Below are 15,759 nucleotides of genomic sequence, written 5' to 3'. Positions count from 1 at the left end.
ATTTCTATTTAATTAGAGGGCCACTGAAAATCATCCCAAGTGCCAAGTTTGGCACGCTTGTCATAGGTTGCCGACCCATTATATACCATTGCCCATACAAATTTATTTCTCACCACTAAACCTACTTCAGACATGTTTGATTGTGCAATATTATAAACTCATAAATACATAATGCAAGCATTAAAATTTGAACTGTTGAAACTTGCTCCACTCGTTACAATTTTTCAGAGTGCCCTCTGAAAAAATGTAACGAGAAGAAAAAATTATAATCCATGTCAGAAACTGAATACTACAGATTTGTGTACAAGTGTATACTGTTAAAAATGAAGAACATACCATCTGAATGAAACTTGTCACCAATGATTTTGAAATTATGATAACCAAAATATTTCCTACAAAATTTATAACAAATAATTCATTATCTGATGATGAAACTTTATATAATCTTTTTATTTTATAGCTAAGAAGGGGAAAAATCTAAGAAAATAGGAATATAGAATTATAAGTTAAAATTCAAATACAAATTTAAGTAAATATTTTTGTCATATGAAATTATTCAAGATGAGAATCAAATAATGTAATACCATTAAAAAATAAACAATATCATTTCCTAAATTATATATTTATGAAAATCTGGAATTTAAAATTTGTAGATGATGAACTATGTTGATAAAAAACATCCAAAGACACGGAAAAATGTCCTAATAAAAAAGTGTTAAGAAAAAACAATTAGCAAACCTAACAAATAGAATAAAATTATTGATATAATAATTTTTTTTAATTTTAATATGTATTTTTAAAATTTAATACTACTTTTGTAAATAATAAGTTTACATATTCCAAATCTTTATCCAAATTAACTTTGAGAGATGACATTGGAGTGTATTTCAAATGATATCTTATGTAATAAAAGAATTATGGTATTTTTAAAATATTAATTTGATACAATCTTTTATTAATCATATTTTATTCAATAAGTAATTGAGTGCATGAACATCTTTATTATAGATTTAAAAATTGTTCAAACAAAAATAGTATTTTAAGTCCTATTACATAAATATCAAACATTATTCCATTCTTCACTCTAATTACTTAGTAGTAACAACACGTACAGGATTTTCTTAAGAATATAAAAATTTCATCTATAAAATTTCTATACACCAACCAAAGCCAAATATTATAAAATTTCTATTTTCAGGACACTTATTTAAATCAATATCAGTCTATATCAAATGAAATTCCGGTAAGCAGCAAATTAACCAGATATTTACAGATGATAATCTAGGAAAAAGTATGTTAATGGAATATATTTAATTTTAGCAAATCAATGAGAATTAACTAAAAAGTATTAATGTTTGATACTATTTTTGCTATCTTGTGTTTCACTCCATTAAAATTTTTTGATTATATTCATTAATACAATTTATATTCATATGATTTTTAAAACATCTTTATGATTTAAATGACTATCTTCAATATGAATTGCTTTCAAGCAATTATGATCATTCAACCATTGATATTACTTACAATTATAAGTCTATTTTATTGTTAATTTTAATTAGTTCTATATAAATTTTAACTTTTCGTCATAAGATTGTTAAAATTTAATATAAAGTATTTAAATTTTAGTTCCATATGTTTAAACTTCATTATTATTTCTACTATATTCATAAAAACTTATTCTTAAGTATGAAAAAAAAAATTTAAATCATCTTTGCTCCAGTGATCACAAAGTATTTCCAGTGATCATTCATTCAATTCAATACAAAGATNAAAAATATATACTATGAGGTAGAGAGCATACTATATGTATGCTCTCTACCTCAAATTAGTAGTGTCTTGCCCCTATACCTCATACTTTTCCTTTAACAATAGAGTCATGCTAGTCATTAACACCTTTCAGGGAAAATTTTTTGAATTAAAGTAACGACTTCTGGTTTGTGTCAGAAGTTCATATATAGTTAATCAGGGCCTCCATCCTCTAATCTTTCCATATCTGATCTCATCTTTCATCTATCTAACTCCATTCTCGAGATTAAAGAAAAACAGACAGAAAGACAGACAACAGTAGAAATTTATAGGTCTACAATTTTTTCAAATTACAGCCTAAAGAAACCAATCAACATTGACATAAAATAGAACTTAAAAATATACAAAATAATTATCAAGAAATTAGTAAAAAAATTTTAAATTTATTGCTAAACATTGATAATAACCTACAATTAATAACAGAATTAGTAAGCACAAATATAAAACAAAACTCATGATGACAGAAGTTATTAAGAGATATAAATTACAAAATATTTTTTTCAATATCTTTATATAAAATTTTCATCTTCAAAACAATAATGAAGGGAAAAAAAATAATAGTCATAAAAATACAAATAACTAAGTATGAATAAATACAAAAATATCTGAATTATAAAAAGAAGTGAACAAAACTTAGCATAACAAATTACAAAAAACTTCTAAATATAGATTTCAATATTTTGATAACTATATAAAAGGTTGATTATAAAGTTTTTTGAAAAAACTGAATAATTTTCTAAATAGCAAATTACTAATAGTCTAGAATTGAAGCAAGACTAGCAATATGACTTCTTTCCAACAACAAAAGGAACTAAATAAATAGAATATATAGCAAAATCTATTAGAATAAAGTCAACATTATATATATCATTATACACACACACGTTTGTAAATTTAAGAAGTATTTGGTTTTTAATTATGCATTGTGAATAATTATTATTATGATAATATAATTTGTTAAAAATAGATTTACATCATCTAATAATACAGAGGATGGACATACAATAAAAAATTAAGATGTAAACATGACATAAAGAGAATGAGGTTGCGATGAATATACGATATTTCTCTTTTTTCCAGCCAGCATTAGCTACAGTTCATGTGTAAAAAAGTAACAGTAGACTAACAGTAAGTTTACACAATGAATGTGAAAGTATATATATATATTGCATATGGATACTATAGAACTATGCCTTGCCCAAATATTTTAGGGGGCTAAGCCCCTAAAATAATCTATAATATAAAATAATATAGATAAATATATACTACAATGAAAATAATTTGGAGTCTAGATGGTAACTAAAATATATTCGTTCAACTTGAAAAATTAATACTTTGAATCTAGAATCTTTTGACTACTATTTCTTGTTTGGATATATGTGTATTATTTATTAGTTTAATAATTAATTGTAATATTTTAAGTTCGTCTAAGACAGTAACAATACCTAGCTCAAATCTTGTTTTATGTTTTTTTTTTATGAATCAATTATTAGATTTTTTAATACTATTTATGCAAATGTGCAATATAAGATGTATGTAATTAATTATAGAATATACTATAATACTATTGGGTTGTTTGGAAAGTAAGTTCGTTTTTTTTACCACTAGACGGATTAGTCGTATTTTTCCCACCATTTTCATTCTAAACCATATTATCATTATATATTTTGACAGCTAGCATTTCATGGCTTATTTGTAAAAAATTTTGTTTGATTTCGTGCAATTGTTTATTTTTTGTGTCCCATCAAATATGGAAGATCGAAAGCAGCATCTTCGGCATATTTTACTTTTTTATTACCAAAAAAATAAAAATGCTGTTCAAGCGAGAAAAAAATCGTGTGACATGTATGGTGAAGATGTGTTGACAGAACGACAGTGCCAAAACTAGTTTACAAAATTTCGTTCTCGCAATTTCAGTATTGAAGATGCATCACGTTATGGATGGCCAATTGAAGTCAATGAAAACAAAATAAAAGTACCAATTGAAGCAAACTGCGGAATAACAACATGTGAAATCACTAAGAGATTAAATTTGTCAAATTGAACCGTTTATGAGTACTTGAAACAAATTGGTTTCGTTTCAAAGCTCAATATATGAATTCCACGAGTTCTTAAAGAGAAATGCTCTATTTGGTGGGATATTAAGGAAATTTTTTTTGGAGCTTTTACCAGACAATTTAACAATTGATTCGAAAGTGTACTGCATTCGAGTAAGCAAATTGCTTAATATCATCAAACAGAAAAAGCCAGCCAGAATTGATAAAAAAAACAACTGTAGTGTTTTACCACGATAATGTCAAATTTCACACAAGTTTGGTAACTCGTCAGAAACTGTTATAACTTAGATGGGACATGCTATCACGCCAACCGTATTTGTCAGATCGAGCACACTCAGATTATTACTTGTTCCGGTCTGTACAATTTTTTTTAACTGTAAGACATTTACTTGAAATGACAATGTCAAAAATCACTTGGATCAGTTTTTTGTAAGCAACAATCAAAACTTTTATGAATGTGAAATCGTGCTACTACCAGAAACGATGACAACAGGTATTTGACTAAAATGGTCAACATATAATTCAATAAAATATTTATTTATCATAAGAATATTGCGTTTTTTTTTCCACGGAAAAAAATGAACTTACTTTCCGAACAACCCAAAATAATCACACACCAATAATAAAAATACAAATTCCATACTTCTGGATAATGCATAAATCAATCATGTTATGAAAGAACTAATAGTAATAAAAGTTAAATGAGTATCCATTAACAACAGAGGATTCTGTAATAAAAAGTATAGTAAGAAAAAGATACAGTATTTATATCTAATCAAACTATAGCAATCTAATATTTATACATTCGATTATTGTTTTTTCTAATAAATAAATAGTTCATTTGACAGAGCTAAGAAAAATACAACAAATTGTTAGAACTCATCTGATAAATTCAGTATTAAATCTGAAAGAAAAATAAACCCTCTTTATATGTACATATAAAAGAAGAAATTAAAAGACAAGTACAAGATTTTAGTTTGCTTTCTTTCTATCAATCTAAACTCTTCAAACTTCTGCAAAATCTACTTTGTTCTCTTGGTTTTAACTTTAAGCATTAATTTAAACAACATCTATAAAACCTAGAATGTTTACCATTATTCACTTCAATCTTAAGGCGAACAATATCAGTTAGATCTAAGTAATTCAACTGGAAAGTATCAAACTGCCATACATTATACACAAAATAAACCTAAATATAAAGAAATAGTTAGATATATTAATCTTATCAACTCGTAAATAAATAAATATTGGAAAATGCACAATACATTTAAATAATAATTTGTTAAAAATTGTTTTTTTTTAACAAAGCTTTTAAATTTTGGTCTAGAATTTAAATAAATCACACACATTCTTCAAAGTAGTTTGTCTTCAAATATTAAATAATTAAATTTCAGATAATTAACAAAACTTTTCTTTTATTAGCTATTTTATCATATAAAGCCTTTGGATGTTTAGAATGCTCAAGGTTTTAGAATGCATCTTTGATATTTTTTTCCAATTCTGTAGTATCTGATGATGGGATGTGTAGCCCTAAAAAATGTTTACTCTAAAAGAAAATTTGAATTCCTTCAATGATTCTAGTGTTCCACTTTTACTTCTAATGAAATTGTGCAACCTGCTTATTTGTTTCCCAACTTTACTTCCATAGACTCAATACATTCTATGTTTCTATCAGTCAAAGTAATTTTGATATCACATTTCACTAACTTAAAATTTAAGATGCAGACTATTTCATGTTTAATTTGTGCACTTTCTTTGTTTGTAAGGGAATGGACATTATTATTACAAAAGTTGAAGACTGGTATTATATAGAATTAAAGACTATGGAGGAAAGCAAAACAAAATTCAGAAATTGTAAAAGAATTTAACATTTCATTGAATAGTTTTGCTACATACCTGAAAAATGAAGATTTTGGAAAGCTTCAACAAAACAGAAGCAGACAGAACAGAGAAGTAAATGTAAATGTGAGTATCCAGATTCTGAAAAGGTGTATGCTGAACCAGTTCGAATAATGTAGTGATAGAATATTCCTGTCAATGGAAAACTTCCTAAAAAAAATTGAACAAGTCAAACAACAGTTGAGACACATCGGATTCAAAGCAAGCAGTAAAAGGCTGGAAGATAAATTTAAGAGGAGGAATGGAATAGTTTCCAATAAAATCTGTGGTGAAAGTATAGAAGTGCAAGAGAAGGGTTAAGTAAAGTAATTGAAAAATTTACTAGAAATTGTACAGAATTATAGCCAAACAATGCTTTCAATGTAGACAAAACAGGCTTCTTTTTTTTAAAATGTCTACCAGAAAAATAATGATGTTCAAAAATGACTTGTCACAGGAAAAAAAATATTTCATTCTTCTTATGAGAGTAAGCATGACATATGACAAGTAATGAAAAATTGCCATCATTATTAATTGGAAAATCTTTAAGCCCTCAATGTTTCTGCAACGTCAAGATTATACTTATACAATAAGTAGCACAAAACAATATGCAACACAAAAGAAAGCATCAATGATGCCAGGGCTTTCTTCTATCTGAAAAAAGTTAAGACAGCTGTGTGATTACAAAGAATAAGTTTTTTGACTTTAGAAAATGAACTCGTCCGCTAGTACTTTCAGTAGTATATAACTACCGTCTTCAGGCGATCTATCAAATACAACAGGTTAAGATTTTTGAACTCTAATCCGAGTTTCACAAATTTTGAATTTTCGAAGTTATCGAACAATATTTCCAACGGTTTAACTGATTTTTCGTTTTCAAATGTTATTTAAAAATCCTTTTGTGCATCAGTGCGTGGAAGGAAAACAGTTTTAAATAAGCATGTTTTAGAAAGAATAAGGCCATAAAACAGCCCAGAACATGCATAAAGTATAAGATATGTCGAAAAGACATCTGAGTAGCAAAGACTTCAACATCGTGGATTGAGTTGTTTAAAAGCTGTTATAAAAAGAATAAGTTTTGTTTATGGAATACACAACTGCCATGCACACTTGATGATTTCCACTCTAAAAGCTATAACAGTTCAATTTTTATCATTAAATATAACTTCTCAATTATAAACTTTAAAGTTTTGAATGCTTTCCTGATCTAAATTACAATACAAAAAGTTTATTGTATGAAAGATGTTGCTACAGTAAAATTAATAATAAGTTTAACATGGCCAACGGTTATTTATGTTTAATAATAATATAATAAATATAAGTACAACTACAAAGGAAGGTCGTCTCTGTGAGTTTTGTGATTTTTACAAACTGCTGGTGGTGCGAACAATGGAAGGAAATGACTGAAGCAAAGGTTTCATCTTTGTTAAAAGTTGTACTTATATTTATTGTATTATTATTAAATGTTGCTACAGTATTGGAGATGGCTCATATAAGTTTGGAGTAAACCCATTAGATGCAATGCAATTGATTAACATGCTTGAAATGAAGTTTCACAAAGTGCTATTGCAAATTACTTTATAAAATCGGGTTTCTGTCAACTCTGAGCATAAACACATGCACTATAATATAAATATACAAGCAAGAGATTGTTTTTAATGTATCATGGCCTACTCTGAACTATAGTTTCCACTGAAATGTGTAATTAATAATTAAAATATAACTTTACTACATTTCTATTTAATTAGAGGGCCACTGAAAATCATCCCAAGTGCCAAGTTTGGCACGCTTGTCATAGGTTGCCGACCCATTATATACCATTGCCCATACAAATTTATTTCTCACCACTAAACCTACTTCAGACATGTTTGATTGTGCAATATTATAAACTCATAAATACATAATGCAAGCATTAAAATTTGAACTGTTGAAACTTGCTCCACTCGTTACAATTTTTCAGAGTGCCCTCTGAAAAAATGTAACGAGAAGAAAAAATTATAATCCATGTCAGAAACTGAATACTACAGATTTGTGTACAAGTGTATACTGTTAAAAATGAAGAACATACCATCTGAATGAAACTTGTCACCAATGATTTTGAAATTATGATAACCAAAATATTTCCTACAAAATTTATAACAAATAATTCATTATCTGATGATGAAACTTTATATAATCTTTTTATTTTATAGCTAAGAAGGGGAAAAATCTAAGAAAATAGGAATATAGAATTATAAGTTAAAATTCAAATACAAATTTAAGTAAATATTTTTGTCATATGAAATTATTCAAGATGAGAATCAAATAATGTAATACCATTAAAAAATAAACAATATCATTTCCTAAATTATATATTTATGAAAATCTGGAATTTAAAATTTGTAGATGATGAACTATGTTGATAAAAAACATCCAAAGACACGGAAAAATGTCCTAATAAAAAAGTGTTAAGAAAAAATAATTAGCAAACCTAACAAATAGAATAAAATTATTGATATAATAATTTTTTTTAATTTTAATATGTATTTTTAAAATTTAATACTACTTTTGTAAATAATAAGTTTACATATTCCAAATCTTTATCCAAATTAACTTTGAGAGATGACATTGGAGTGTATTTCAAATGATATCTTATGTAATAAAAGAATTATGGTATTTTTAAAATATTAATTTGATACAATCTTTTATTAATCATATTTTATTCAATAAGTAATTGAGTGCATGAACATCTTTATTATAGATTTAAAAATTGTTCAAACAAAAATAGTATTTTAAGTCCTATTACATAAATATCAAACATTATTCCATTCTTCACTCTAATTACTTAGTAGTAACAACACGTACAGGATTTTCTTAAGAATATAAAAATTTCATCTATAAAATTTCTATACACCAACCAAAGCCAAATATTATAAAATTTCTATTTTCAGGACACTTATTTAAATCAATATCAGTCTATATCAAATGAAATTCCGGTAAGCAGCAAATTAACCAGATATTTACAGATGATAATCTAGGAAAAAGTATGTTAATGGAATATATTTAATTTTAGCAAATCAATGAGAATTAACTAAAAAGTATTAATGTTTGATACTATTTTTGCTATCTTGTGTTTCACTCCATTAAAATTTTTTGATTATATTCATTAATACAATTTATATTCATATGATTTTTAAAACATCTTTATGATTTAAATGACTATCTTCAATATGAATTGCTTTCAAGCAATTATGATCATTCAACCATTGATATTACTTACAATTATAAGTCTATTTTATTGTTAATTTTAATTAGTTCTATATAAATTTTAACTTTTCGTCATAAGATTGTTAAAATTTAATATAAAGTATTTAAATTTTAGTTCCATATGTTTAAACTTCATTATTATTTCTACTATATTCATAAAAACTTATTCTTAAGTATGAAAAAAAAAATTTAAATCATCTTTGCTCCAGTGATCACAAAGTATTTCCAGTGATCATTCATTCAATTCAATACAAAGATGTTAAATTTTACTAATTAAAAAATCTACAAGATCATAAATTTTTATGACAATATTATAAATTCTATTTAAATTCATTTGAATAAATTTTATTCAGTTTCATAAAACTGAAAAAGAAAAATAGTATTTCTGAGAATACGATCACATTTAAAAATAATATTTATAAAATTAGTTTATTTAATTTCCTCTTTATTCTATGAAGTTTTCATCATTTGCTTTAAACTAATTAACAACAGCACCACGCTGAATAAAAATTATAATTGTAATCAAAATAATGACTGTTTTAAAATATTAGTTCAAGCTGTCAAACTTTAAGCTTAATAACAAGCTTGTAAGAAGAAAATCATTATTTTTTTAAAATTATGTTAATATACTGTATGTTTAAAAATTCAAAATTCTCTTCAATAAATATAACTTTTGATAGTTACTTCCATTTATAGTAATATCCAAAATTATCAGTGATAAATTGCTATAGTAGTTAAGCATAAAATCATAAAATTTATCATTGCATTCATTATTAAATATTCTTCAATATTTTTACAATATAAAATTTATATTTAAAGTAACAAAATTCAATGTTTTTGATTCTAAAAGTAAATAAAACCTTTAAAACCCAACACTGATTTCTAGTAAACATTTTCAACTGTATCAGTCAGGTTCCAATTCAATTTTCAGTTTATTTATTTATTTATTTTATTCATTGACTCAGACATAGTTTTAATAGGATATATTTTTTTTTTTAATATAAAAATATTAAAACAGAATTAACTCATGTTTGATTTATTACTTGTTAAATAATAATAAAACTTCACAAATTATCAACAGAGAGAAGACTGTTTCATAATGAAGACTATATTTAACACACCAATTGAACAAATATAAAACTTAATACTTGATAATATATTAAAAAATATTTTGAATTATGGATTAATAAAAATAAAAATTTTCAGGCAATTTTACAAAAATTCTTGAAAATCAATGTACTGTGAATTAAATTAAATTTATAAAATATTTTGTTGAAAGTTATCTTAAAGCAGACTTGATGTTTAGTTTTAAATTACTTCAGTCTGATTAAATAACAAAACAAATGAAAACTTTCTCAAATCATTAGGATGAAATGTAACAACCTCATTAAATATAATGATTAATTTCTTTTAAAGAAATTTATTTTTTCTGTACATTTATAATAAAAGTATTTGTATGAGATGATAACAATTTGAATCATTCCTATATAAAAGCTGTAATACAGTATAAACAATTTAATATTTATAACATGAGTAACTTAAAAACACATTCAGTTATGAAATTGACAAATTTTTCAAATTTTTAAAATACGTAATAATATATTGTATATCTAACACATACATTTAAATAAATACAAATTATATATGCCTTTTTAAATTTATTATTAATGCAACTTAAATTAGAATAAATAAAATAAAATTCAAAATATGATTTACGTAAGAGGATTTAAATGTTCACTTACGATAATTTTCGACTAGCAGCCGCCATTAAAGAATATCTTGTTGAAGAGAATAAAAACAATTAAGAGTTTTTATTCAAAGGAATTAATTAAAATATTATATTATCCATTAGACGAGCCATATTTCGACTTTTCCACCAAAACAAACCTTCCTCGACTCCACTCGACGATCGGAGCTAATGACGTCACTGACGTCCATCCGCCTCCATCTGCATGGGAGGGGCTGCGATCGCTTTTAGTATCAATTAACATCGAAGTAATGAAACCGTTCTATGACTGGAAACTTTGAAATAATTAAAAATATCTAGTGTTTAGTAAAAATAAAATAATATTTATTTATTTTTTTACGTTACTATGTTACGTATCGCCAATGTAAACAACAGCTGAGTGATGCTCTGAATGTTAAATTTAGACAAAAGTGAAATTCTTCTCCACAGGTGTTTTTTAAGTCAAAATATAATTTTATAATTACTTAAACCAATTTTTGTGATGTATTTAAATATAATACATCATTAAATTGATTTAAGTAATTATTACTCTATTATAACATCTCGAATATGACTATTGGGCCCATAATTTATTAATTTTAACCATTACAGTTACTATTTTATACTGCTTTATCTTTGGCTGGAGACATAAACTTGTGTACTTTAAATAAAGAAAAAAAAACATGTCAAAGCTATGGCATCCAATTTGTATATGAATTACTTTATTCAAACTAAGATGTATTATTTGGAACATAAAAATACTTTTAAATAACAATATTCTGAAGCTAAATGTTCTGAGGATGCATACTGGCAAGCTGAAATACTTGAATGAATATATTGCTATTTTTATGTTCCAAGTAAAAAATTTTGGCTGAATCTTACTGGAGGTGCTTTTATGATTTAATACACTATAAACCATTTGTTTAATTAGATTTTTTTTATTTGCTTAATCAAGAAACAATTAATTGAAAATACTGATAATTCAGTTTATAAATTAAAATTCAAAACAGTTTTGAATGACTTGACATTACTATGTTATCATCCTCAGATTAAACCATTGTGGAGAGGCCTGACCCATAATGGGGTTGATCAGTAGATGAGATAGAGAATCCAAGTATCTCCAAATTAAAACATCCACAAAAAATTCCTTGAGGTTCTAATCTAATTTGGAGTTACAGTAACTGGTATTGTTTGCTGCCTTGGTTATTACGTTAAAAATAATTCATATTTGAAATAAACTAAATTTAATAAATGAATAAAACGATGTAATATACTATAAATTTTTTCTCAATATACTTAACTGCTAACTCCTGGCTATATTATTTTTAATAATTACTACTATCAATAAATGCATATTACTTTTTTAAAAGGAGATCTTTGATAATAGATCTAGAGACCTATTAATAAACTAAAAAATAATGAGAATATGAAGAATTTACTTTAAACATTATAAATATCTAGGAAGAATTTTTGCTCAATTTTTAAAATGTATAATTTAAGTATTTTATAGTTTCATTTTAAAGTTATTGCATAATGAATTACTGACACAGTATATATGCTATCTACACTAAATGTCCAACTGAACATCATTTATATTATTGTAAATGAAATCAAATAAATTAATTCTAGATATTTGTTCTGAGTAAAAGAATTCATATTTTTACCAGAAAGATAAATTTTAATGAAATTTTTAAGTATTGAAATTAATACACAAGATAAATTGTTTCCTTTTAAAGTAATGGTATTTTCTTTTATAAAAATTTTAACTCTTTTATTGTTAATATATTTGTAATTTTTACACATCTGTGTAATACTGGGGATCCAAAAGTCCTGGATTACTTGAATATAGTCCGTATGCATAGTAGCCATTTGTAAACAAGGACTTAATACATGTATATATATAAGGAAAAGCAAAAAACATCAACACTAAATTAATATGGGAAGATAGATACAGACACTCCAATTCATAAAATCAATTTTACATTCTTAGCACCATATATGGCTGCTAAACCAAAGGCCTTTTGATCGCCCAGTACACTGAATTCCTGAGACAAAATTCTTTATATTATAATCGAACTTTGATATATTTGAAGGCACTTCTAAGATAAAAATTTAATACTTTACAAAACAATAATACCTGGTGATGCTATCTTATGTAAACCCAATTATTATTTCTTAAATTTCTAATCAATTCATTAATTTAGAAAGTTTAATTCAAATCTTATGCTTTAATTCTTATAATTTTTATGTTGAATTCAATATGTTTAGAGATTGTTTTAAAGTACGTAGAAAATTTTAAGTAAATGTAAATATGTATATTCAAGAAAAGTATTTTTATTTTTAATAATATACAGTTTTCTGAATTGTTATAAAAATTTATATTTATGTTTAACTAAACAATGAGGTATTTAACAACTGTTAATATAGTTTTAATAATAATTCTAATCAAATAATAAAAATATTTTATTTAAAATTCATAATTACAGCATAAAACAATTTTTATCCTCGTATCTATTAAACTATTTCAGATTTTTAAATAAAAATGTTTTTGATTATACAAATGTGCTAAAAGCATTGAATTATAAATACACAGTTAATGTTCTTTTATCCTGCAGAAATTTCAATACAAAATACAGTTCACATAATCTATGATTCTGAACAATTTTAAACTGTAACAACATTAGAGAGGTTGAGGCAGACGTTTTAAACATGTAAACGTGTAGGTCGGACGTTCGGCGCCGCTTTCCCGTAAGCTTAAAAGTTTGACAATGGTGTTTGGATAGTCGATGGAATCACGCTCGACATTCCAAACACCATTGTCAAACTTCTAGGCTTACGGGAAAGCAGCACCGAATGTCCGTCCTACACATTTACACGTTTAAAACGTCTGCCTCAACCTCTCTATTTAATTAAAATAGTTCATTAGAAGCATCTTCTCTCAAAAAAAAGTGCAGCTTTGGATGATACTGTTCTAAAACTGATTTGGTTTCATAACACAACTTAAGTTCAAAATGTATTGATATATAGAGAGGTTGTGGCCAAAGTTTTCACTGCAAAAATGTGAAAGTTGGACGTTCAGCACCGCCATTCCATGAGCCTAGAAGTTTGACAATGGAGTTTGGAACATCAGTGGAATCATGATCGACATTCCAAACACCATTGTCAAACTTCTAGGCTTATGGGATGGCGATGTTGAACGTCCGGCGTTCACATTTTTACGGTGAAAACTTCGGGTGCAACCTCTCTTATGAGTGAAAGCTGTATACATGTTACATTTTTTAAAAGCACAGTATTAACCTGATAAATAACTTATACACACAGAATTTTTTTTACAATTTAACATGATTAATTAGGTAACACTTTAGTGTAAATGCATTTAAAAATAAAATTTACCAAACTATACTTGTTTTTACAGAATTGGAATACTTTTCAATTTTTCTGATTATCGAAATAAAAGTATAAAAATAAGTTTAAATATAATACAATTTATAAAAACCTTAAATCCCATTTTAACCACTCTTTAATCTATGTATATATGATACTATATAAATTAGAGTATATACCATACATTTAAGATAAAAAATATAAATTTCAGTGAAATTCATAAAACATTATTTTCTTTTGCACTTGTTTTACATAATAATGTGTTCATTAATATTAACATTAAGCTAACTTGTAAAAATATAAATGACTAGAATTAAATAAATTACTTTTTTTTTTGTTTTTAATAAATTTATTGTTGTTATATAGAATATTTAGTTTTAAAAAAATAAAATAAATTTAAAGTAATTTCCTAACAATTTTTCTGTAGGAAAATTTAATTTTTTTCCTCCTTGTCTTCAAAGTTATAATTAAAAATTTTGATTGTTGCATTGTTTTAATTTAAATTTCTATCAAAAATATATAAATATTGATGATAAAAATATGAATATCTAAATTTCATTTTTTAAACATTCCAATCACAACGTTATCACTGGAAATATATCACAATGTTAATAAATTATATTTCTACAGGTTATTAGCTTTTCAGCATTTGAACATATTTAATTTGTAATAGTAATAATTCTATTAGAGCAAAAATGCCGATATATTTTCTTTGAATATTGGAACAGCAACATATTTTAGCAAGTAGTAATATTTCTTTCTGATAACTATACAATAGATACAATGATATTTTTGACAAACTTTATTTTTTCATCTATATCGAGAGAAAGTTTCTCTGCATATTCTTTTTGTCATGTCTGCCTAAAGGAATAAAAAGAAAAAATATATTTATTATGTATAATTAAAACAAAATGTTAAAATTAAGATTTTTATATATGTTTTTAAAAAATACCACTAGATATTATACATACATATTTGTTGATAAAACTAACTATAACATTTTTTTAAAATATAAAATTTAACGAATAAATACATTAATAAATTTGCTAAAAATATTTTATGTAGTGAAAAGCAGTATACCAAAAATCCTGAAGAGTTATAAAATAATTTTGATTATTAATGATGATAAGATGCACCCAATTCTGTTTTTAAATGATTTTTTAACAATATCTGGAAAAAAAATTCAAATCTCTTTTTGTTTTCACCTATTATATTTCAATAAATTTATCTTTTTTTAAAAAAAAAAATCACCATTTGATTTTACACCTAAGAGAAAAAAATATTCATACTTCCTTTTCCAGAAAATTGCTCTTTTATTTTTTTGACTTTGCATTTTATGCTGCTACACATGTTGAGGTAAGTTTTAAGATTTGACTGTTTTTGTTTATGAATTATTCGAATGTGTGTAGCAACAATCACTCTTTCATTTTTGATTTTATCCTATGAGTGAAGCAGTCAAAAAAATGTTAATTTGAAGTCTAATGATTTATTTGTATGACTATTTCTTCTGATTTCTTTCAATACAGAATATTTTTGTATGTCATTTGGTGTTAAAAACTAAAGTTATTTTGGTGTTTAATTGAAAAACTTGAATAAAATTTATGCAAATAATAAATTTATTAAAATTAGCTGATAAGTAAACTACAATTGTCTCTCCTC

At 25.0% G+C, this 15,759-nt stretch overlaps 1 protein-coding gene across 2 annotated transcripts in view; it reads right to left on the bottom strand.

Moving 5' to 3' along the window:
• The window catches only part of LOC111618702 (dnaJ homolog subfamily C member 5-like), a 32,121-nt gene extending 21,174 nt beyond the window's left edge, over nucleotides 1-10,947 (bottom strand). The window contains exon 1 of one of the 2 annotated variants that reach the window (XM_023360274.1): nucleotides 10,733-10,947. In XM_023360274.1, coding sequence (XP_023216042.1) covers nucleotides 10,733-10,758 — 26 coding nt within the window. In that variant the 5' untranslated portion in view covers nucleotides 10,759-10,947. The remainder of the gene's footprint in view (nucleotides 1-10,732) is intronic. The other variant, XM_023360275.1, reaches the window with a different exon arrangement.
• Between the last annotated feature and the right edge of the window lie 4,812 nt (nucleotides 10,948-15,759).

The sequence above is a fragment of the Centruroides sculpturatus genome, unplaced genomic scaffold, assembly GCF_000671375.1.
Source record: "Centruroides sculpturatus isolate CEXI.00-Female unplaced genomic scaffold, Cexi_2.0 scaffold193, whole genome shotgun sequence".
In the NCBI taxonomy this organism is placed as follows: Eukaryota; Metazoa; Arthropoda; class Arachnida; order Scorpiones; family Buthidae; genus Centruroides; species Centruroides sculpturatus.
The sequence above is the reverse complement of the archived record's forward strand: the minus strand, read 5'-3'. Positions and strand labels throughout refer to the sequence as shown.